The 24,900-nt window shown below is 41.7% G+C and overlaps 2 protein-coding genes across 4 annotated transcripts; both read left to right on the top strand.

Moving 5' to 3' along the window:
* The first annotated feature begins 329 nt into the window (after positions 1–329).
* On the top strand, positions 330–11,202 carry LOC106610995 (heat shock 70 kDa protein 4L). Of its 2 annotated transcripts, XM_014210775.2 has the most exons (20): positions 330–734; positions 2,188–2,245; positions 2,385–2,525; positions 3,098–3,220; positions 3,380–3,479; positions 4,607–4,740; positions 4,845–5,089; positions 5,193–5,269; positions 5,391–5,542; positions 5,691–5,797; positions 5,946–6,079; positions 6,647–6,843; positions 7,073–7,123; positions 7,966–8,040; positions 8,156–8,299; positions 8,728–8,853; positions 8,984–9,091; positions 9,337–9,456; positions 10,009–10,170; positions 10,291–11,202. In XM_014210775.2, exons 1-20 carry the CDS (start codon positions 628–630, stop codon positions 10,471–10,473), a joined length of 2,544 nt encoding a protein of 847 aa, XP_014066250.2. In that variant the 5' UTR covers positions 330–627; the 3' UTR covers positions 10,474–11,202. The 2 variants fall into 2 exon arrangements, with proteins under 2 accessions (XP_014066250.2, XP_014066251.2); XM_014210776.3 differs by lacking the exon at positions 7,073–7,123 and having other exon boundaries at positions 331–734.
* A 1,041-nt stretch (positions 11,203–12,243) lies between these two features.
* On the top strand, positions 12,244–24,707 carry LOC106610996 (serine/threonine-protein kinase PLK4). Of its 2 annotated transcripts, none has more exons than XM_014210781.3 (14): positions 12,244–12,446; positions 13,473–13,568; positions 14,008–14,103; positions 14,484–14,598; positions 14,737–15,724; positions 15,818–15,909; positions 16,036–16,358; positions 16,474–16,578; positions 16,791–16,893; positions 17,004–17,153; positions 17,303–17,531; positions 23,617–23,710; positions 23,845–24,095; positions 24,279–24,707. In XM_014210781.3, the coding sequence occupies exons 1-14, from the start codon at positions 12,405–12,407 to the stop codon at positions 24,376–24,378; spliced, it is 2,784 nt and encodes a 927-aa protein (XP_014066256.2). In that variant the 5' UTR covers positions 12,244–12,404; the 3' UTR covers positions 24,379–24,707. The 2 variants fall into 2 exon arrangements, with proteins under 2 accessions (XP_014066256.2, XP_014066253.2); XM_014210778.3 differs by lacking the exon at positions 12,244–12,446 and adding an exon at positions 12,465–13,266.
* Positions 24,708–24,900: the final 193 nt, after the last annotated feature.

Here is a 24,900-nt window from a genome sequence, read left to right as displayed (position 1 = left end):
GGAATGTGTTCATAATGTTTTGTACAGTTAGTGTATATCCAGTGGTCTGCAAAAAAGGGTATTACAGAGGTCAATATAACTTGTTGTTTTTATAGCATTTTGCCTGGCAGGATTGCTTCTTGTGGCAAATCCATTTATCCCTACACTAGCAGACCATGCCCTACACTGTCACTCATGACGTAAAGGCAGGTTCCCTTTCAAGGACTTCTAGATTTTTCTCTCATATGGTCTGTCGCACCAATCAAATACACCTTTGGTGACTTTTAACCAATAACAGATAGCAGAGGGCGGGTTTTAAAGGCATTCCAGACTGATCTTTACAATTGCGCATGTTTGCTTGGATTGCCGGATGGTACTGTAGCCATATAGAGGCTGAGAGAATCCTGTGGACATCCTGGCTCACTGGGATTAGGTTGAATGAGTTGACTATAAACAGTTTGTTTTACATAACAGGTAGTAATTCAGTGAGCACTGTGTAAACGAACGCTAAAATAGATGCTGAAAACGAAAGGCATAATTTAAAATAGCCTACAGTCACGCATAGTGGAGTATTTTATTTTTCTCTTCGGAAAGGTGTCAAGTGGCAGTCGTTACGTAGAATAGCTCAAGCTAACAGCTACGTTCATTATGTCAGTAGTAGGTATTGATGTGGGTTTCCAAAATTGTTACATCGCTGTTGCCAGAAGCGGCGGCATTGAAACCATTGCCAATGAATACAGTGACAGATGTACGCCGTAAGTATATCATTGACACTATATAGAATGTGACTGTGCGCAATGTTTGCGACTGGATGCGCGCTGTAGCCTACCTGATGGCGTAGTGATCAAATGCTTCCACGATGGATGTTTCATGTGTAATTATGAATATCTTACATTGGAGAATGACATTACATTGGATAGTATTTTTTCTTCCATGTACATGCGTATCCTATTGATTGGTATATTTTCAGCTTTGCGTATTACAACGTTATAACGTCGTCTCCATGCTCAGAAGTCTTTGTTACATGTTAATTTTACCAAATTACTTAATAATTGCAATCGTATACGTATGTGGCATTTTTGGTCTTATCTTACACTTTTCTATCCTATCCTGTTCTGAGACATGATTTTTAAGGCTTGGCGATAGCCTACGCCCAAATATGACCAAAATGTTCAGTATTCGAATGTTGTTGGTGATTTCTTTCTATAGCTCATGTCATATCGTTTTTTTAATGAATATGTTAACATTACTCTATTTTTTAAATAAGATATGTTGTGGGGTTTTTTTCAAAGCAGGCCCATGCATTGAGTGTCAACAAAATGTAGGCTATATCGCATTTTATTTCTTGCGGTCATCATTGCATTTGCTGGGACTTGACTGTTGTGGTACATTTTTGCTCTCAGACTTAGAGTACGACAAATTCCCATGTGGACAGAATCATTTGAACAATGATAAATATAGGCTCTAGATTGGCTGCTTGTAAGCCTATGTGAATGTGACTATCATACACACGTTATGACATTGGAAGAGGTGACTGTGAATACATGGGTATTCACATGGAGCCTTACGGCCTAAAGTTTAGTTGACACTAATTCCTCTCAAAACTACAAGATTACCCCTGCTCCTCCTAACATGCCACGGTGCAAGGAGCACCAATACTCTCAGTGAGAGGGAATGTAATGACCTGGGTTTTATTTCAGCCTGCTCTTGCAAATAACTACAATTTCCAAATAACTAAAATGACATCAGAGCAACTGCAGGCATCTTTTTCTATGCATAGAAAAACCTGAATCACTCGTTGTCAGCAACACAATGAGCTGATGCCGGAAGTGTATCAGTTAAATTAGTTAAGAAAGTGATATTATTAACGAGCACGAATTCTTCGGAATCCTCTTCCGAAAAGGTCTGAAGCTTCTGCGCATGTGCGGTATCCTCTACTTTACGCACGGTCTTTGCTCTACTCGTTCGGCTGCCCAGAGAACAGGCTACTATTTTAAATATTTGAAGGTGAACTGTTCTATTTTACTGCCCTAATTCATAATACTTTCACAGACTCCCTTGTGAAATTCCCTTAATAATCTGCAGATTTTCACCCTCCATCGTTCTAAACTAGTATTCTTCTTTCTATGTCAATCTATCTTGTAGCCTACCATCAACCATTAGGCCTATAGCATATTTTGTATGTATTTATTTGTTTTGGTTCCCCAGGGCTTGGGTGTCTCTGGCCTCCAAAAACCGCACCATTGGAAATGCAGCCAAGGGTCAAGTAAGATAATCAAATGGGAATAGATGTTATAGTACAAGTACTGTGCAAATGTAATTTTGCAAATAAATACTTTTGGGGAAATTATCAAATTGGTCAGGATCAAATCAACATGTAAGTAAAAAAAAATGTTTTATTTCAGATTATAACAAACTTCAAAAACACAGTCCATGGCTTTAAGAAGTTCCATGGCAGAGCGTTCGATGACCCATATGTCCAGGGGGAGAAACCCAAGTTGCCTTACAGCTTACACAAGCTGGCCAGTGGCAACACTGGAATCAAGGTAACACCACTGTACACATTTCCACTCTGTTCCCTTTTCACTGCACTCCATTTATATTGTGTTCGCTTTAGCTCATCACCCAATGGTCCATTGTCACTATGTACAGTACCATTGTTACTTTGCTCAATTGTTTGTATTTTCTACTGTATTTGACCTACAAAAAATATCATTTTCTTGCAGTTCTATACATTTTGCCATGTCTAATGTGTATTCATGCGATATTGAGTGACTCAAACATCACCATAAAATCTATGGGCTGGAAAAGGTAGCTAAGAAACATAAGCCGACATGGGCTAGTTGATCTGTACATTTCTGAGAAGTTCTAAATAGCACTCTATGGTATGTAATGACTGACATGACAAGAGGAAAACTGATGATGCACTACCCAATTTCGAAATTGCACCTTGTGCATTCTATTATTACATCTTTCAAGAGTAAGTTGAAAGCCAGACTGAGTGAATTATTATTATTATTTTTGGGGGGAGGGGGACCCCTGCACATCCCCTGCCGACCCCACAGTTTGGGAACCACTGGTCTAAATGGCCTAAATTAAAACTGTGTCCCATTCATAGGTGCGTTACCTGGATGAGGACAAAGTATTCACAATTGAGCAGGTAACAGCAATGCTGCTGACCAAGCTGAAGGAAACTTCAGAGAGCGCCCTCAAGAAGCCAGTTGTGGACTGTGTGATTTCTGTGAGTTACAACAATATATTGCAATACACTAAAAATGGAACTAGTCAACATAATAACAATATAGCTACTGCACATGTGAATATACCATGAAACTAACCAGACAAATATTTCCATCCTATTTCAAGTTTATTCTTTTCTAACAAGAGTTTTGTTTCATAGGTCCCAAGTTTTTTCACCGATGCAGAGAGGAGGTCTGTGATGGATGCCACCCAAATTGCAGGGTTGAACTGTCTACGTCTGATCAATGACACCACGGCAGGTCAGTGATTCCCACAGAGTGTCTTTAGATTTATTGATTCTAGTTGTCTAAAGCATTAATGTGTATTTAATTGTTTCACAACACATTTTTGATTTGATTAGGGAATTTCATTATCCCAAAATAGGCTGGGATTCCCTAGAGACTGCAGTTTTGCAAGTCTTAGTTTTGTCCCCTTAATCAGCAGGCACTGATATTCACAGAGTGTAACGGTTGTCGTCGGGAATGGAGGACCAAAACGCAGCAGGAATGTGGATGCTCATCTTGTATTTTATTTTAAAATAAAGTGAACACCAAAATAACAAAATGAAGAACGAACAACAAAACAGTCTTGTCAGGCTCACACACGCAAAACAAGAAACAATCTCCCACAAACACTACACCAAACAATTACCCATATATAGGACTCTCAATCAGAGGTAACGAGAAATACCTGTCTCCAATTGAGAGTCCAGCACCCAAACCTAAACATAGAAAACCTAAACAGAATGCAGAAATACAACCTAGAACATACTAACCTAGAACATACACCCAAAACCCAGGATCACATAAATCAAACACCCCTCTACAACACACACAAAACCCCCACCATACAAAACAAACATCCCTCTGCCACGTCCTGACCAAAATACTAAACAACTACTCCCTCTGCTGGTCAGGACGTGACACAGAGGGCATTTGAGAAGCCCCTTGTTGGATGTGTAGGCCTTTAAGCTACAATGGGTAGGCCTTTAAGCTACATAAACATATAATCATATTTTGTGATATTAGGTTTAGGGGACCAGAATGACTTTATAGATTTTTACATTTACATTTTAGTCATTTAGCAGACGCTCTTATCCAGAGCAACTTACAGTAGTGAATGCATACATTTCATTTCATGCATTTAATTTATTTTAATTTAATTAATTTTTTTATTTTTTTGTACTGGCCCCCGTGGGAATCGGACCCACAACCCTGGCGTTGCACACACCATGCTGGCGTTGCAAACACCATGCTCTACCAACTGAGCCACATAACACATACATTACTTATATTCCTTTCCATCCACTAAGATGCTCTTATTCCTGCAGTGGTGTAGTGTAGTGTTATTCATTAGAGTGTCTCATATTGTTGTTTCTAAATGGCAGTGGCCCTGGCCTATGGGATCTACAAACAGGACCTGCCCACCCCAGAAGAGAAGCCTCGCAATGTGGTGTTCGTGGACCTGGGACATTCATCATTCCAGGTCTCCATATCAGCCTTCAACAAAGGCAAACTCAAGGTTGATTTTTCTTCCTAAAGTACTGAAGCCTATCACTATTTTTCACCCTTCTTTTTCATTATTTCTTCCATATTTAACACCTAACTGTCTGGCCAATTAACCAGGTCCTGGCAACAGCCTTTGACCCCTACCTGGGTGGGCGTAACTTTGATGAGGCACTTGTGGATAACTTCTGCGAGGAATTCAAGGCAAGGTACAAGCTCAACGTGAGGGAGAACCCCAGGGCTATTCTGCGGCTGTCTCAGGAATGTGAGAAACTGAAGAAGTTGATGAGCGCCAACTGCTCTGACCTTCCCATTAACATTGAGTGCTTCATGAATGACATTGATGTGACAGGCAAGATGAACAGGTACACATATCGATTTGTGACCCCTTCGTTTAGCTTCCTATAGTCTTAGAGATTTATATTCATTAATGATAATTCCACTTTTCCCCTTCCTTTTAATTTTCAGAGTCCAGTTTGAAGAACTGTGTGCACCCTTTTTGATGAGAGTAGAGGCACCATTGAAAGCAGTTATGGAACAATCAAGTATGTCATTTTTATCAAATCGAATTTGATTTAGTAGATAAACATCAGTGGTGACAGTAATTCAACAGTAACCAGAACATGTATTATTTTACCCTCTCTGTGTGTTTGTGTTTTGTGTCAGAGCTGAGCAGGGATGAGATCTATGCCGTGGAGGTGGTAGGAGGAGCCACTAGGATCCCTTCCATTAAAGAGAGGATCTCCAAGTTCTTTGGCAAAGATGTCAGCACCACACTCAATGCAGATGAGGCTGTGGCGCGGGGCTGTGCTCTTCAGGTACTCCTCTATCCTCTTACAGAGATGGAAACTTCAGCCATCAATTGTATATGATTTTCTGTAATATTCAGTGTGTAACAAAGTGATTGTGTGTTTGCGTTTGTGTCCTTGTTTGGGTGTGTGTTTGTTTATGTATGTATGTGTGTAGTGTGCAATTATGTCCCCAGCGTTTAAGGTGCGTGAATTCTCTATCACTGATGTGGTTCCCTTTCCCATCACCCTGCGTTGGAAGTCCCCCACAGAAGATGGAGTTGGGTAAGGGCACCTACTCAGCTGGCTCTATAGAAAGAAACATGCATCTGTAGGTACAGTGTTGTTTATAGTAAGATGAGCAGACATTACAGCTCAGTCTTTCCCTCTGTGTTTGTCTTGACCTCATTCAACACCACTGTCTGTTCTACAGAGAATGTGAGGTGTACAGTAAGAACCATGCAGCACCCTTCTCCAAAGTCATTACCTTCCACAAGAAGGAGCCCTTTGACTTGGAAGCGTTCTACAGCCTCCCACAGGAGCTGCCTTACCCGGACATCAGGATAGGTACACCTGCTTATTCAACTCAGGCCTCTGAAGTTCTTCCATCTTTAATGTACCTGTTCAAGGAATTGGAAGGTGGTCTCACTGAACATAAAATATTTAGCTGTAACACCCGGATGGCACTTTGCTATTCTGCCTTGAGATCCCCTTACAAGACAGAGCAGTGTGCTCTATGGAATTCAGCTCCTATATGTCTGTAATGGCCATCTGCAAGTGTTCCCTGGTGGCCAGCCTGATGATGAACATTTAAACCCTATAGTGGGGGTCTCCCACCTGGCTGGTAATTAGGACTCAGGCTTAATCTCCCATGGAACACTGCGTCCCTATGAGTCACAGGAGTCATTTACAGAGCCGAGCTGTGTGTGTGAGTGTGCGCATTATAAGGGGGAGTCGCAGATGGGATTTCAGTTTGAAAGAAGTGCAATTACTAGCTAGTCAGACCTCATCCTCTTTCCCCTGTCTCTGATGGGCATGTCAATTCTCCAGTGTGTTTGTTTCATTTCCTGTGACTCCATCAGGTGTGACATTTGAACGTCTCTCCCTCCATCCCTTTCTCTCTTGCTTTCTCAGGGCGTTTTTCTGTTCAGAATGTGGTCCCCCAGCCTGATGGAGAGAGCTCCAAAGTGAAGGTCAAAGTGCGCATCAACGTGCATGGCATCTTCAGTGTTTCCAGTGCCTCCCTGATCGAGAAGCAGAAGGGTGAAGGAGAGGATGTTCAGATGGACATGGAACCCACTGTGCAGAATGAAGGAAGGCCAGAGGACCAGGTAAGAGAGATAGGAGTGAGAAGATTCACCTGAATTTCACATTTGTGAAGTTCGTTATTCAGCCACTTCACACTATTTTAAGATTTCAGAGCGACAAAGAAGCTGTTGTTTAATCTTCCCATTTGAATGTCTTAGGTCTAAGACTTAAAGCACTGATATGACTTCATGTCTTTCTCTCTGTGATTATTCTCACTCAAGCCCATTTTCTCTCTATTCCTGGCTCTTGAAGCTGCACCCTTTTCCTCTCATTGAAGATGACACCTTTAACTATATGGAGGAGGTTTGTGGTCACTGTGTGATTAGCCCTCACTCCAATCCCTTTTCATACTCCACTTCACCCTCTGCGAGGTGAAGTCCAATGATGGTCTCATCTGTGGAGCACTGGTCTCACTAAGGTTCATCACATTGAGCCTGAGAGAACGGGTGTGTTTGTATAACCAGGCTTGGCAGTGTGTGACGCCAGAGGATACATGAAGCCAGTGGAATAGCTATTAAGATTAATATACTTTCCACATCTTCATAGCTCTATCCTTCACAGGCTGTGCTGTACCTGTGTCTGCTATAAAAAAAAATCATCCTCCACTCCTTTGATATTATCAATATGTCAGTGTATTTGAATGTGTTACTCATACAGATCATAACATTCTAATTGGCATCTCTGAACAGTAGATATTTTGATTAGATTAAAGCAACTGTCCAGTGAAAATCATATTCTGTTAACTCATACCCAAATAACGTTGTTGACTCGTATTTGTGGCCAAAGCATAAATTGGAGAAAAAAAAACACAAACTCCACCTAAAACTTGTATCTCAAACACACCATTCCAACACAGAAAATCAGCTGTTTAACTTACTTAATTACCATATTTTGGAAGGAAAACTATTTCACTCATATTGTAATTAATTATAGGTCATATTTCATAGAAATCTGGAAACACTGCACAGTTACTTTAACAGGAGGGGTGTGCAGCTTGAAGTAAGCTGGTTTAGATAGACATAGGTGTAACATAGTGAATTACACTACTAAGGTGGTCTATGAGTCAAACCTACTGTAAGGAGAGCAGCCAAGCGTTGATTGTAAGTTTCAGGTGATGTTGCTGTGAGAGTGTCCTACTGTCTCAGACTAAAATGCAGGTGGACCAGGAGAGTCAAGGCCAGGGGGACCAGCAGAGTGAGGATGCCAGTTCCTGCAGTAAGGTGAATACATTCATAATAAGAAACTATAATTACACTTAAACTTTTATGTCTTGTGAAACACTGAGAATCAATATAAGTGTTGGAACTGATTTATTTGTTTAATCTCCCAACAAAGGAGAGAGTCAGTGGTGAGAAGCAGGACCCAGCAGCAGGGGGAAGCAAGCCCAAAGTCAAAGTGAAAAGCACTGACCTTCCCGTCCTGGCCAACATCATCAGACAGCTGGACAGGGGGGTCCTCAATGACTTTGTGGAGTATGAGGTGAGTCACTCTTAAGGCCTCCCCAGCAGCTGAGTTATATTCTCGTTGTAATGCTGGTCGCTTCGACTGGGGGAAAAACTTTGACCCTAAGGAAAGCTTATTGTAAAGTAAAACTTACCTGCCTTGTTTAGTTCAAAGACATAAAACGTGAGTAGGAAGGGTTTCTGTATGAAGGTTAAGAAGCTGAACCACCTTTGGAAATGTAATGGCAAGTTCTGCATAAGTTGTCTCATTCATGAGTGACCTATGTTGTACACTTCTACAAAACTGTGGCAGATGATGTACCTCACTGTGTCATAGATTTTTGTGTGGCTGGATTCCATTGGGCCGCCTGAGAGTGGGTATTAGAGGAGGCGGAAGGCTGATTTTGGCTCTCAGCACAAGTGCCTCCCTCTGTCGCTCCCTCCTTTTCTCTCTCTCTACTTCAGAGCCAGATGATCGTCCAGGACAAGCTGGAGAAAGAGAGGAATGATGCTAAGAATGCTGTGGAGGAATATGTGTACGACCTGCGGGACAAACTGTGTGGCATCTATGAGAAGTACACTACTGAGGAGGTAAGAACCTAGATTAACATATTCCTTTCAACTAATAAATAAATATTGCCACATTGAACAAAGAACAAGTCTTTGCAATACATCATGTGTTTGCTGATACCTGTTTTGGCCTTTCTCACCTTCCAAAAAGGACAGTAATCGTCTGACAATGATGCTCGAAGACACAGAGAACTGGCTTTATGAGGAGGGAGAGGACCAAGACAAACAGGTCTATGTGGACAAGCTGGAAGATCTCAAGGTTAGTGTTCATTTAGCATAAAGGACTTTTATATCCAGCCTCTGCCTGCACCCATCTGCTATTATGGCAGTTTTGAAATCAGGAGCAAGATACGTGAGTAATAAACACATGTTTTTTTGGGGCATTTAGGTGAACAGTGTCATCTCCATTTGAAAACATTAATCTCTGTTTGAAGGTTTGGGTACGTGATTCAGCATTTTTTTTTGTGACTTGACTGATGTGATTTGACTGATGTCATTTTCCAGAGGTTTGGCCAGCCCATTCAGGACAGGCACAGGGAGCAGGAGGACAGGCCGAGAGCATTTGAAGAAATGGGCAAGAAGATCCAACTCTATTTGAAGGCTGTGGAGCTTTACAAACAGAAGGTAAAAACTGGAATACTTTTCAGCATCCTTTCATCCTTGAGCATCTTTGAGATTTTTTGGATTGCACTGATGTCAGAAAAGGCATTATCATGTTATTGCGTGCTTGTTATCTCCTACTTTAGAAACATTGAACCCGTTCTATTTCTATGATTGAACCACCAATCACTAAAGATCAGTGTGAGATGCAGTGACATGATGCTGAGACCATTTACAATGCCCCTTTTTCTCTGTGAACTACTACACCACTGCTCTGTTGGGATTGTGCTAATTACTTTCCCTGTATTACCTTTTCCATATTCAATACACTCCATTTTTCTTGTTTAGTTTCATCAGTCGTCTGTGGCCTGTACTCACTTTTCAAACCTGGTTAGGTCAATGTCATAGTAATTGTATGAGCAATTGTGACACTATCTGTTCTAGGACTTAATATGTAATAAACGATCTGTGAAATTTAGATGAATTCATTATTTTGTGAGGGCATAGATGAGGTCATTTACATAATGAGATAAAGGTGTTGTAGCTCTAATTGTTTTGTTTCCTGTCTACACTCAGGATGAACGTTACCAGCATCTGAATGCTGAGGAGATGAGCAACGTGGAGAAGTGTGTAAATGAAAGCATGGGCTGGATGAACAGCAAGATGAACGCCCAGAGCCAGCTCACCATCGCCCAGGACCCAGTAGTCAAAGTAGCAGACATAATTTCCAAAATACAGGTGTGTGTGATAAGAGGGTATGATTCAACCATATGACATGCTATTGGCACATCGTCACCAGTTACTTACCGTTTTAATAATACTGCATGTTCCTATCTTCCACATATACCTATACTTTAGGAACTGGATGAAGTATGCAACCCAGTGGTCAACCGGCCGAAGCCCAAAGCAGAGGATGTGTCAGAGGAGAACTACAAGAGCAATGGGGCCCATAACGGCCCAAGGCAAGGAGCTGACGGGAAGGGAGAGGCAAAGGGAAGCAACCAGACAAAGCCTCCCTCAGGAGAGATGGAGATTGACTGAGCCCCTCTGCCAAACAAGCTCTGCTGCCATCACTCTAGCTCCCATCAGAGCAGGTCTACCCAAACATACATAGTATATCAAGGGACCATTTTTCCATGTCCACCACCACTCAGCGGGCTGTTTTGTGCATTTGTATTTAGAGTCCCCCTGTTTGTTTTTTACCTTTTTAGACTTTCCCTTGTATGTTACAATGGTGCGCTCCTTCTTGAGTGTTTAGACAATACCATATATAGTCATTAATTGTAAGATTAGATATAGATTAAAACAATGCAGGCTCTCCCAAAAATTGTTTTTCTAAACCATACGTGTTTGCATTTCAAAAGTCCCATAAGCAGATCTCTAAGGTGACTCTTATTGCACATAACCTTGTAGTGGAACATAAGTAGAATTACTGTCTGAACAAACGCTAAGGCTGATTAAACTATTAGTAAACTATGTATGCAATAATACATATTATATATATTTGTATTTAATATATTAATTTGAAAAGATGTCTGTATGTCTAGATTCTGTAAATATTATTTTAGTAATTTAAACTGGCCAGTGCATATAGTTGTGTACAGGATACATTCCTAGTGTTGAAATGGGTGACACCACAACTGTCAAGTAGCAAGACAAGAGAGCAAGGTGCTGCCTATTCTTTTACTTGTTTTCATCCATTTCCATATTTGAATCATGAGATTTTAAGACGGCAAGTAATAAATGCATTATTTTTGTCTTTAAGACAAACATTGTGTTATTTCATTATTGATCGAAATGTAATTGACTAAAGTGCTAAAGATGTGTATTCAAAGTATCTTCATCTTATTTAAGACTATTATGCTACAAAACTCTAATAAGTCAAGTCTCTAGAGTATGTTACTACATAAAGAGGATGTTATTTTATTCAATGCATCTAGTGCTTTTTGTTCCTGATAGGCTCCCTTAGCTCGAGCAGCCCTCGAAGTGAATGTTTTATTATTATTTTTTGAATATATATTTTTGGGGGGAGAAAAAACAGTATACATACAAGAAGTATACAAACAGACAATGATAACATGTGCTAGGGGGTACAACAAATTACAGATTATACAAAGACCTTAAAAGATGCACACATATTGATTGTTTTAACAGCTTTCTTATTAGAAGAATGTAGAATGGTCTTAATGTACTGCTCGAATTCCTAATAGAAAACACGGAAGAGTGGTTTTTCATTAGTGAATTTACATTTATGAATATGACATTTTGCCATTAGCACAATTAGATTTGAGGTAAAATTGTTTTTCTTTATCCTTTTTATTGTTAAGGAAACCGAGCAGCACATTCTCCCATAAAAAAAAAGTAATCAAGAATATTTACAATGATAAAACTATGAACATGTAGACAATGCCAAAATAAATGCAAAACTGTTTCTGGATGCTCAACACAAAAAGTACAGTTAATGTTAATGTCTTTTTTGAGTTTCTTCAGGTAATGATTCATAGGGTAATACTTATGGATCATTCTGAAAGAGACCTCTTTGACCTTGTTATTAACAAGCATGTATTTGTGTGATAATAACAGTCTTTTTTCCAACAGATATTATTGACACATGTATTCCAGTAAGTTGTGACATAAGGAATGGATACAATATCCTTTTGAAATAAAGCATGTATAGATGTGTTGTTCTGAGGGAGCAAGGATAAACAAACGTGTCCTGTTGGAGTCAGCTGGAGTAATCTAGGGACTTCGAAGTGAATGTGGCTTCTTTTGCTTGTTGCAATATGACGTGTATAGTCACGTGACCACGAGTGTAACGGGCGGATATTTTCAAAATGGAAGAAATGCAAAAGTTTTGGAGTGGAATAAAATAGCAACATTCATTTGTTTTTATCAAAGGCCGTTTACGGCCGCGGATAAATTAACCTGGTTGAACATGTATTGAATAATACTTTTTTATCGATTGGGAAGACATGAGAAGCAAGATGAGTGTTTCAATCGGTAATAAAATCGAGGTGAGTTGTCCGCTAACGTTACTGTACTACTGTGTACGTTAGCTTGCTAACGCGTGGCTAATTTATTACTGTAACTAGCTAATTTAGCTAGTCTAGTACAAAGTATTTTAGCTCGCTGAAGTTGCAAGAACTAGCCACTCCGACGCTGTTTAGTTAGCTAAATAGCAAACTAACTTAGCTACTGTAGTTGTCTACAAACGTTACCAACTTTGCACAATTCGTAGTCGGCAATGTAGAAGAGTGACGTTAGCTGATGGCTAAAACTAGCGGTGTTGCAGCCGAGTTGTTGACAGTTGAGACATGCCTCCAACACAGGAGGTTGGTGGCACCTTCATTGGGGAGGACAGGCTCGTGGGAATGGCTGGAGTGGAACGCTATCAAAATGATGCCATTCCATTTACTCCGTTCCAGCCATATGAGCCGTCCTCCCTTCAGCAGCCTCCACCGGTGGTGCTTCCTCGCGACTTACGGCACCGGTTTATTGTTGCCAGGTGATTGGGACCACAACGCCTGCTTCATTAGCGGGAAGAGAGCTGGGATAATTCAAGGCCATATGGCAAAGACGGGTGCAACGTTTGTCTGGTGGTTTTACAGTTGGCATTGTTGGGTAGCCAGTCTGTAGCTTCCCTGACGACCAAATGCCTGGTACAGTTGTTGTGGTGGTGTACTACTCACTGGCTGTCTAGCCAGCTACATCATACATCTCAGAGGGAAGATGTTCGACAAAGTCATTCGTTATTTCTTTCAAAACCTGACAACTAAATGCAAAGTCAGTGAAGATGAGGAGAGAATATCTACAGCTGGGGAGTTACAGATTGAGGTATCACGTCAGTCATTATTTTTATATATATATATATATATATATATATATAACAGCTGACAGGCACATCTAGGACATATTTTTAGGACATAGGCCTAGCTATTGGACATATTCTAGTCATATTTGTTGTAATGTAAATATTATGTTATTCACTTTGGAATTCTGTATTTCATTTTGTGAAAACATTTGTTAATTCTCTTTATCAGGACTTCAAAGTTCTCACTCTCCTTGGTAAGGGCTCCTTTGCATGTGTTTACCGGGCAAAGTCAGTTAACAGTGGCTTGGAGGTGGCGATCAAAATGGTAAGAACAATTTTTCTAAATTGCTATACAGTCTGCATCCCAGTACTTTTATGGTGTTGCTCCCCAGGGAACCACAAAACACAAACATTAATCCCATAAAGTAAGAGCTCATCACTACAAAGTGTTTATTGTCAAGTCCATGCAGACAAATCACAAGTGTGGAAATGTTGACAGCCTACACAGTGAAAACTCACCCACTTATCATCATCCTCTCACTACCAGGTGGTGTGCTTAGCAGAGCCTTGTATTGTCACTAAGCCTCCCTACCATGGGTCCTATGTGGACTGTTGGGAGTCTAGACAGTCTGTTCTGTCTCTGGATAGTTCTCATCGTTTCTTTGTGGAAGTTCGATCGGCTCTTTGCCACAAGACTAAAGCAGTGCATTTTTAAGGCTCACATGCACTGTATAATTATCTCTATTATTCCCCTCTCTGTGCAGATTGACAAAAAAGCCATGCACAAATCTGGTATGGTCCAGCGTGTGAGTAACGAAGTGGAGATTCAGTGTCGATTGAAGCATCCGTCAATACTAGAGGTAAGCATGGTTGAACATTTTATGTTGGACATGTTATGGCATGTGATCATTGTAGTGCTGAAATTGGTGATTCTTTAATAAGGTCTTATTTACTCATTTACATGACTGCATTTAACCCCAGGGTTCTCCCAATGATTTTTTTAAATGTGGTGCTGCTGAGTACAGGTGGGATGTAGTGACCCATTTAGACTCACACAGTTTTGCTTTTTTGAATACTGCCATTTCCTGCCATCTAGAGCAAAAATGGCTAGAATAATAAGGTGTGGTGCCTGGCCATAAATTATCAAACATTTTACAAAGTGGCACAGCCAGTCCACAAGGTGGTGCTGTGCCATGAACCCCGATATAACATTTTGGCCTGTCATTTTACTCTTTTGCAGCTGTACAACTACTTTGAAGACAGTAATTATGTGTACTTGGTGTTGGAGATGTGCCATAATGGAGAGATGAGTCGATACCTGAAAGATAGGAAGATGCCCTTCTCAGAGGGTGAAGGTGAGTAAAACATTTTTTTTACCAGAGTGAAACAGTGATACATTTCTTAAGATGATATGAAAGCTACATTAACATGTTTTAACACTTTGCCTTGTTTCCTTTTATAACAGTTGTTTAACTTTATTTTTCATGTTACAGCAAGGCACTTCATGCATCAAATAGTGAAAGGTATGCTGTACTTGCATACACATGGCATCATGCATCGGGACCTGACCTTGTCCAACCTGCTGCTGTCAGGCAATATGAACCTTAAAATAGCTGACTTTGGCCTGGCCACCAAGCTGAAGCTCCCCAGCGAGAAGCACTTCACCATGTGTGGCACACCCAACTACATCTCCCCAGAGGTGGCCACCCACAGTGCCCACGGCCTGGAGTCTGATGTCTGGTCTCTGGGCTGCATGTTCTATGCCTTCCTGATGGGCCGGCCCCCGTTTGACACAGACACGGTGAAGCACACCCTCAACAAGGTGGTTCTGGGGGAGTATGACATGCCCAGCCATGTGTCCCAGGAGGCCCAGGACCTGATCCATCAGCTGCTGAGGAAGGACCCTGCGCAACGGCCCAGCCTGTCTGCCGTGCTGGAGCACCCCTTCATGACCCAAAGCCTGCTGGCCAGGACCAAGGAGCTGAGCCTGGGGGAGCCAGGCTCCATGGACAGCGGCATCGCCACCATCTCCACAGCCTGCACCTCGTCCACGTCCGGCAGCAGCAGCAGCCGCCATCCCCAGAGGAGAGCCAGGCGTGTGATGGGACCTGCCTTGCCCAATATCATGATGCCTATCCCTACACTGCCCCGTCCGCCCAGCAACGCCTGCTTTGAGGGGGTTGAGCAGTGGCAGCAGCAGCACTCAGACAGAGTAGGCAGGAGCAGAGCTGCTCTGGGTGGGGAGAGTGGACGGCCCCACTCCAGGTACCTACGAAGGGCTCACTCCTCAGACCGGTCTAGCTCCTCTGTCACTCCAGCCCAGGGGATGGGGCAGGCAGAGCTGGAGAGGTGCCACTCTGAGGAGATGCTGACTGTGTCAGGGAGACTGGCCTTTCCCATGTCCTCAAGCTACAAGGACACTCCACAACCCTTCACAGAACATGGAAGGCTCCCATCGCCGCCTGTCAAACAGACAGCCAGGTAAGATGTGACACCAGTGTGCTGTAATTAATAGAATGTGATTTATATTAAAATGTCTGTCTGTCTGACTAACTGATGCATGTATGTTCTCAGCTCAGGATGTTCATATTCCACACAACCACCACGTCCACTAAACCTGCAGTTAGAAGAGTCAGAAGGTGTACAAAATTGGTTCAGTAAAGAAGGTATATTACACCTACTCTTTTCTTTGCTGTATCTTAATCTTACATCCCAATGTAAAGATTTAAAAGTTCTAAAATAAAGATTTTCATACATGAGCTTGACAGTGTTTGTTCTCTCTGCCTCCCCAGGCCCGTTTCCGAGGCCCACGGATGTCAGCTCTCACAGCAGCAGTGGCAGTTTCCATAGCAGCAGGGAGCCTCTAGGTGTACACAACTACTGGAGTGACAAACCAGCAGGCAGAGGGACCAGTTCTCACCGCAACCAGAACCAGCACCACCCCTCAAACACTGAGTCCTACTGGGAGAATGGGCAACGAGTACATGGGGGAGAGCTGCAGAGTCTATCCAAACCCAAACCAAGTATAGCAAAGGAGAAGTCCCTGAGAAATGTGCTCCCTCCCCTGTGTGCCTCCAGACTGAAACCCATCAGACAGAAGACTAAAAACGCTGTGGTAAGACAGACAAAGCCCCTAGTTATCCCCCTGTCTCTATTCACCTGATCTGCTTTCAATGACAGGGCTATGCCTGCCTGCTCTACAGCTGTGGTTTTTGTCTCTTTCTCCCCAGGTGAGTATTCTTGATACAGGAGAGGTGTGTATGGAGCTTCTCAAGGGCCAGGGCCCCCAGGAGAGGGTCAAAGAGGTCCTTAGGATATCCTGTGATGGTTCAATGGTGAGTTTCAGGAATAACAACACTTCATACCCTTCAGAGAGGATATATATATTGTGCTTCTACACCTGCATTGCTTGCTGTTTGGGGTTTTAGGCTGGGTTTCTGTACAGCACTTTGAGATATCAGCTGATGTAAGAAGGGCTATATAAATACATTTGATTTGTTAAATAATGGCAAAACACTCATTTCAACCTTTGACCATGCACCTGTAGGTCACTATTTACCAGCCCAATGAGGGGAAGGGTTTTCCTGTACTAGAGCGCCCCCCTGCTCCTCCTGAGGATATCTTGATCTGCAGCTATGATGACTTACCAGGTACACCTCAATACCAGACAGTGAAGTCTCTGTTATGAGTCAAAATAATTTTATACGTATGTTGGAAGTCTGATTTCAATTAACCTTTGTCCTCTGCTTCTTTTCAATAGAGAAGTACTGGAGGAAATACCAGTATGCCTCCAAGTTTGTGCTCCTGGTGAAATCCAAGACTCCAAAAGTCACCCTCTACACTAAGTCTGCTAAGTGTATGCTGATGGAGAACTCCCCCAATGCAGACCTGGAGGTGTGCTTCTACGATGGTGAGGACCATTTACAAAGCCTCAGTTATATGAAACATCATGAACTTGAAGGATAAGATCTATTGTCCTTCTCTGATATTGAAATGTTATTGTTGCACACTGTTAAACTAAATCATCCTGACCTGTAGTTCCCCTCTGTGCTGTGACAGGAGCAAAGATCCACAAGACGTCGGAGCTGGTCCGGGTGGTGGAGAAGAGTGGGAAGTCATACACAGTGAAAGGGGAGGTGGGTCTGAGTGGCCTCAGCCCAGAGAGCAGGCTGTATGTGGAGCTGTCTGACGAGGGACACAGCATGTGTCTGTCTCTGGAGGCGGCAATCACTGCAGAAGAGCAGCACAGTGCCAAGAGCACTCCCTTCTTCCCCATCACCATCGGCAGGTGAGAGTGAGAGCCATGACTGTGTCTGTTGTCAGTGTTAATGCTGTAAATTGTCATGTTTGGAAGCACTTAAATCAGTGGCGGTCAGTGCCGTTTAAGATGAGGGAGGATGTTTTTCTTTCATGAGCATGGCCTTATTTCTATTACAGCATATTGGATGACTGTCATTCATATTTTATTCACCCAGTTCAATGCAACAGCATAGGTTTAGGCAACTACATGATACTCTTATTTTCCCCATACCCATCATGAGGTTGCTACAACCTAGCCTATGATTGAAAGTTTACAGCGTAGGTGCACAGGTCGAGAGACAAATTTGAGGTGACAGACAGTGACATTCAATACCGCCTTGCACACTCTTGCCTGCATCTAACTGATATAAGGTGTAATCATTAGTCCAACAGTTGCAAACGAGGTATGTTTATCCCTGTTTTGTTATGTTTGCTTCCGTTTAAGAAAAGTTGGCAGAATCGGCAGAATGAATCAAATAAACTTTATTTGTCACATGGGCCGAATACAACAAGTGTAGACCTTAGCCTGAAATGCTTACTTACAAGCACTTTACCAACAGTGCAGTTCAAGAAGAGTTAAGAAAATATTTACCAAATAAACTAAAGTAACACAAAATAACAATAAAGAGGCTGTGTACAGGGGATACCAGTACGCAGTCAGTGTGCGGGGTACAGGTTAGTTGAGGTAATTTGTACATGTAGGTAGGGTGAAGTGACTGCATAGATAATAAACAGCGAGTAGCAGCAGTGTACAAAACAAATGGAGGGGTGGGGTCGTCAATGTAAATAGTCGCTGATCATGTGTAAACAGTTCACTCTCATAACACACGTTGTATTCCTTCATTTTACATTTACATTTTAGTCATTTAGCAGACGCTCTTATCCAGAGCGACTTACAGTAGTGAATGCATACATTTCATTTCATGCATTTGTTTTTTGTACTGGCCCCCCGTGGGAATCAAACCCACAACCCTGGCGTTGCACACACCATGCTGGCATTGCAAACACCATGCTCTACCAACTGAGCCACAGGGAAGACTTCAATGCACAATACATCAGCTGTATGTGACCAGGCGAAAAAACCTTTCCAAACCAAACCGCTACACACAGCCTACATCGTTGTCACCATTTTAGCTAAAGTAACATCATAGTCAGCATAGCTAATAGAACTAACGCGTTAGTAAACCCGCTACAATCATGCAGTAATGTTATTGTACAGTCAGTAAGCATTTACACTGTCAGGCCCCGGAGGCAATAAATTAGTCAAACCAAAAGCTTACCTTGACTTGTGTCGAGTTGCGTCAATTCAATCTGGTATTGGAATAAAACAGTTAACACAGAGTAACTTCTGATTTCTTTGTACTTTAATTAATGCAAACACATTTATGGTAAATATGATGTTCGTATATACGGGCTCACTGTGACACCTCGCAGGGCAGACAGAGAACTGAGTGACACATCCTTTGCTTTTCATTAAATACTCTGACAGAGATGGCTCCCGCTCACTGCTGGCCTGTCAGAGGGAGGATGAGCGTGGTTTAAACTTACTCATCCTAGCGTTGGCGTGCAGGCTGGTCCCAGCCTCTAGACGCATCTTTGTTGCCAAGCATAGTTGTCTTCTAGCTCATCTTCATGTGTGTACCCGAGAGTCAGACACCCAAGGACAGTGCCTGTCCTTGTGCTACAGTTAGGTGTAGCACAATAGCAGAAACTGTCCTATCTTCCATTCTACCAGCCCCTCCCATACACCTGTCCTTGAGCGGCCCCACAACCAGGCATTGTGTGTGTGTGTGTGTGTCACGAGTCTACTCAGCCTACACTCCTACTAGCCAGCAATCCTCCAGTTAGTCATGTCTATTATATGTTGCTCAATCTATGTTAATACAATATAAACCTCTTATGTTTAGCATTAGTATTCATAAGTTATGCACCACAACTAATTTTATTATATAGGTTTAAATAGTTGTATTATATTGGTTATGCAAACAAATAGTTGGTTAAACCCTAACAATTGGAAGAGATGTTGTGTTGGAAAGTCATAGCCAGCTAGCTAAAATGGCATCCCTCTGAGCAGGGTGTTCCATTAGCTGCATGTGCTAACTAAGTGGAACAGAAAAAAATGACTATCCCTTGCTTCTCCTTCATTTTGGAAGAAATTCATTTGATAAACTATTGTCTTTCTCTCTCTATGAGTCAACTACTCACCACATTTTATACACTGCAGTGATAGCTAGCCGGTACCCCCTGTATATAGCCTCGGTGTTTTGTAATTTTTCTTGTTACTTTTTAATAAACATTTTAGTTCTTAACTTTAGTTTATTTAGTAAATATTTTCTTAACTCTATTTCTTGAACTGCATTGTTGGTTAAGGGCTTGTAAGTAAGCATTTCACAGTAAGGTCTACACCTCTTGTATTCAGCGCATGTGACAAATAAAAATGTATTTGATATTTGGTGATGTGATTATATTTAGTATAGTTCTATTTAAAAAGTATAATTTTTACAATTTACATTTTTATGAGGATGGTCCTCCCCTGAGAAGCCTCCACTGTCTTAAATAAAGTACCATCTTGCAGAATGCTGAAAGTTACTATTTCAGTTATTTACACTGAGTGTACAAAACATTAGAAACACCTGCTCTTTCCATGACACACTGACAGGTGAAGGCTATGATCCCTTATTGATATCACCTGTTAAATCCACTTCAATCAGTGTAGATAAAGGGGAGGAGACAGGTTAAATAAGGATTTTTAAGCCTTGAGACATGGATTGTGTACGTGTGCGATTAAGGGTGATGGGCAAGACAAAAGATTAAAGTGCCTTTGAACAGGGTGGGATAGCGGGTGCCAGGGACACTGGTTTGAGTCTGTCAAGAACTGCAACGCTGCTGGGTTTTTCACAGTCAACAGATTCCTGGGTGTATCAAGAATGGTCCACCACCCAAAAAACATCCAGCCAACTTGACAACTGTGGGAAGCATTGGAGTCAACATGGGCCAACATCCCAGTGGAACGCTTTTGACACCTTGTAGAGTCCATGCCTCGACTAATAGAGGCTATTTTGTACACTTTTATTTGTCGTGTGTACATGCATACAGTACCAGTTAAACGTTTGGACACACATACTCATTCAAAGTTTTTTTCTTTATTTTTACTATTTTCTACATTGTAGAATAATAGACGACATCAAAACTATGAAGTAACACATGGAATCATGTAGTAACCAAAAAAGTGATAAACAAATCAAAACATATTTGAGATTCTTCAAAGTAGCCACCCTTTGCCTTGACAGCTTTGCACACTCTTTGCATTCTCTCAACCAGCTTCATGAGGTCTCCTGGAATGTATTTTAATTAACAGGTGTGCCTTGTTAAAAGTTAATTTGTAGAATTTCTTTCCTTAGTGCGCTTGAGCCAATCAGTTTTGTTGTGACAAGGCAGGGGTCTTGTATCTTCTATACAGCAGATGGTCTTTTACAAAATAGGACTAAGTCCATATTATGGCAAGAACAGCTCAAATAGGTAAACTGTCATTTCTCTTTATCATTACTTTAAGACATGAAGGTCAGTCAATGCGGAAAATGTCAAGAACTTTGAAAGTTTCTTCAAGTGCAGTCGCAAAAACCATCAAGCGCTATAATGAAACTGGCTCTCACGAGGACCGCCACAGGAAAGGAAGACCCAGAGTTACATGGCTGCAGAGGATAAGTTCATTAGAGTTGCCAGCCTCAGATTGCAGCCCGAATAAATGCTTTGCAGAGTTCAAGTAACAGACACATCTCACCATCAACTGTTCAGAGGAGACTGGGTGAATCAGGCCTTCATAGTCAAATTGCTGCAAAGAAACCACTACTAAAGCACCCAATCAGAAATAGATTTGCTTGGGCCAAGAAACACGAGCAATGGACATCAGACCAGTGGAAATCTGTTCTTTGGTCTGATGAGTAATAATTAGAGATTTTTGGTTCCAACCGCTGTGTCTTTGTGAGACGCAGAGTAGGTGAATGGATGATCTCCGCATGTGTGGTTCCCACCGTGAAGCATGGAAGAGGTGGTGTGGGGGTGCTTTGCTGGTGACACTGTCTGATTTATTTAGAATTCAAGGCACACTTAACCAGCATGGCTACCACATCATTCTGCAGCGATACGCCACCTCATCTGGTTTGCGCTTAGTGGGACTATCATTTGTTTTTCAACAGGACAATGACCCAAAACACACCTGCAGGCTGTGTAAGGGCTATTTGACCAAGGAGAGTGCTGCATCAGATGACTTAGCTTCCACAATCACCTGACCTCATCCCAATTGGGATGAGTTGGACCGCAGAGTGAAGGAAAAGCATGCAACAAGTGCTCAGCATATGTGGGAACTCCTTCAAGACAGTTGGAAAAGCATTCCTCATGAAGCTGGTTGAGAGAATGCCAAGAGTGTGCAAAGCTGTCATGGCAAAGGGTGGCTACTTTGAAGAATCTCAAATACAAAATATATTTTGATTTGTTTAGCACTTTTTTGGTTACTACATGATTCCATATGTGTTATTTCATAGTTTTGATGTCTTCACTATTGTTCTACAATGTAGAAAATAGTAATAAAAAAAACTAAAAAAAACTTGAGTAGGTGTGTCCAAACTTTGACTGGTACTGTGTATAAACTAACATTCAAAAGTTTGGGGTCACTTAGAAATCTCCTTGTTTTTTGAAAGAAAAGCTAATTAATTTTCTCCATTAAAATAACATCAAATTGATCAGAAATACAGTGTAGACATTGTTAATGTTTTAAATGACTATTGTAGCTGGAAACGGCAGATTTTTTTAATGGAATATCTACGTAGGCGTACAGAGGCCCATTATCAGCAACCAACACTCCTGTGTTCCAATGACACTTTGTGTTAGCTAATCCAAGTTTATCATTTTAAAAAGCTAATTGATCATTAGAAAACCCTTTTGCAATTATGTTAGCACAGCTGAAAACTTGTCCTGATTTAAGCAAGCAATAAAACTGGCCTCCTTTAGACTAGTTGAGTATCTGGAGCATCAGCATTTGTGGGTTTGATTACAGGCTCAAAATGTCCAGAAACAAAGAACTTTCTTCTGAAACTCATCAGTCTATTCTTGTTCTGAGAAGTGAAGGCTATTCCATGCTAGTTTCAACATCAACAGTGAAGAGGCGACTTCTGGGATGCTGGCCTTCTAGGCAGAGTTCCTCTGTCCAGTGTCTGTGTTCTTTTGCCCATCTTAATCTTTTATTTTTATTGGCCAGTCTGAGATATGGCTTTTTCTTTTCAACTCTGCCTAGAAGACCAGCATCCCAGAGTTGCCTGTTGAGACTGGTGTTTTGCGGGTACTATTTAATGAAGCTGCCAGTTGAGGACTTGTGAGGCGTCTGTTTCTCAAACTAGACACTAATGTACTTGTCCTCTTGCTCAGTTGTGCACCGGGGCCTCCCACTCCTCTTTCTATTCTGATTAGAGCCAGTTTGCGCTGTTCTGTGAAGGCAGTAGTACACAGCGTTGTAGGAGATCTTCAGTTTCTTGGTAATTTCTCACATGGAATAGCCTTCATTTCTCAGAACAAGAATACTAACGAGTTGCAGAAGAAAGGTCTTTGTTTCTGGCCATTGAGCCTGTAATCGAACCCACAAATGCTGATGCTCCAGATACTCAACTAGTCTAAAGAAGACCAGTTTTATTGCTTCTTAATTAGCACAGCTGAAAACTGTTGTTCTAACATAATTGCAAAAGGGTTTTCTAATGATCAATTATCCTTTTAAAATGCTAAACTTGGATTAGCTAACACAACGTGCCATTGGAACACAGGAGTGATGGTTGCTGATAATGGGCCTCTGTACGCATATGTAGATATTCCATAAAAAAATCAGCCGTTTCCAGCTACAATAGTAATTTACAACATTAACAATGTCCACACTGTATTTCTGGTCATGTTATATTATTTTAATGTACAAAAATGTGCTTTTCTTTCAAAAGCAAGGACATTTCTAAGTGACCCCAAACTTTTGAACAGTAGTGTATGTCAGCCAGTCCTTGTGTCACTAATCTTGCTACTCTGTTTGTCCCTCCCAGGAGACCTGCCAACCCAGACTCCTCCTGCCTCTCGTCCCAGCCTGCCACTGCTGATGTGGCATCACTGCCCCAGCCCCCATGTTTCACTCCCTCTGTGAGTTTCTCCCACGCAACGTCACATTGTGTGATCTAAGCTATTTAGTCCATCCATTTCTATGGAGGAATTGTAAGATATTTCTGGTGTTATTGTTTTTGAACTTTATTTTATTTATCTTGTCCAATCTTCAGAGGATCTTTTATGAAGAGTCTGACATCACCTCAGCCATTGTGAACAAAAACTGCTCTCCGCTGTCGGTCAAACAAGACCACACGGCCAACGCAGGGAAAGTCCTCAAGTCTGTCTTTGTGCCAAATATTGGTTGGGCCTCACAACTGACCAGTGGAGAGGTGTGGGTGCAGTTCAACGATGGCTCCCAGCTGGTGGTGCAGGCAGGGGTTTCCTGTATTATTTACACGTCCCCAGAGGGACGGACCACCAGGTACTGAACACTTACACAGCACCTATATAACAAATACAATAAATGACACACGGCTTTACCACTGTTTGATAGTGCTATGTCAAAGTCCGACATTGTCATTTTGATGGTTTTGTTTTTCTGTATTTGAGGAATGGTAGTTGTCAAACCCTTTTTGCTGACATGTTCCTACTTTTGTTGCTCCAGGTACAAGGAGAATGAGAAGTTGCCAGAGCTTGTGAAGGAGAAGCTGCACTGTCTCTCCACCATCCTGGGTCTGTTGGCCAGTCCAGCAGCACGCCGCTGAATCAAACCTCAGCATTGCCCCCTTGCTGTTATATTGACACGTCCCTGTGCAGCAATGATGTTGCAGGGAGGAGAAACTTTCATAGGCTTTATACTGTGACATACATACCTCTTTCAAGTGTGCTTGTAAATATGTTTATTTTCTATGTACAGATGACAAATTATGAATATATATTTTATAAAGTACCCATGTTGTACAGCATCTTGTTGAAATAGTTTGTATGTGTGTGTAAACTTGTATTTTCTATATTGTCATTTGTCGAACCATCATCTCCATGAAATGTCAGATGCATAAAAGCTGAAGCAATAAACATCTGCAGGCTGGGTAGAGTTCAGGGGTCTTTTGTTCTTCATATCACCTTCACAACAGCATAAATGGGTAAAAGTAAATGTTTCCAGCAAGAACTAACATTTAAAGGATGAGTGGCTGTTTGGATACCTTACTTGTGTATGGTATCAGTATACAGGACAGATGCACCTATCGTGAGAAACACAATACACAACTTTGGGGGAATGAATTTAA

Source organism: Salmo salar, chromosome 09 (genome assembly GCF_965601325.2).
Source record: "Salmo salar chromosome 09, fSalSal1, whole genome shotgun sequence".
In the NCBI taxonomy this organism is placed as follows: domain Eukaryota; kingdom Metazoa; phylum Chordata; class Actinopteri; order Salmoniformes; family Salmonidae; genus Salmo; species Salmo salar.
The sequence above is the reverse complement of the archived record's forward strand: the minus strand, read 5'-3'. Positions and strand labels throughout refer to the sequence as shown.

Bases quoted from the DNA above. Each gene is read 5' to 3' on its own strand.
- LOC106610996 (XM_014210778.3), top strand. From the start codon at position 13,162: ATGTTCGACAAAGTCATTCGTTATTTCTTTCAAAACCTGACAACTAAA. The intron at 15,910-16,035 runs GTATATTACACC...CTGCCTCCCCAG, and splicing joins AAATTGGTTCAGTAAAGAAG to GCCCGTTTCCGAGGCCCACG. The intron at 16,359-16,473 runs GTAAGACAGACA...CTTTCTCCCCAG, and splicing joins AGAAGACTAAAAACGCTGTG to GTGAGTATTCTTGATACAGG.
- LOC106610995 (XM_014210775.2), top strand. From the start codon at position 628: ATGTCAGTAGTAGGTATTGATGTGGGTTTCCAAAATTGTTACATCGCT. The intron at 4,741-4,844 runs GTTGATTTTTCT...CCAATTAACCAG, and splicing joins TCAACAAAGGCAAACTCAAG to GTCCTGGCAACAGCCTTTGA. The intron at 8,300-8,727 runs GTGAGTCACTCT...TCTCTACTTCAG, and splicing joins ATGACTTTGTGGAGTATGAG to AGCCAGATGATCGTCCAGGA.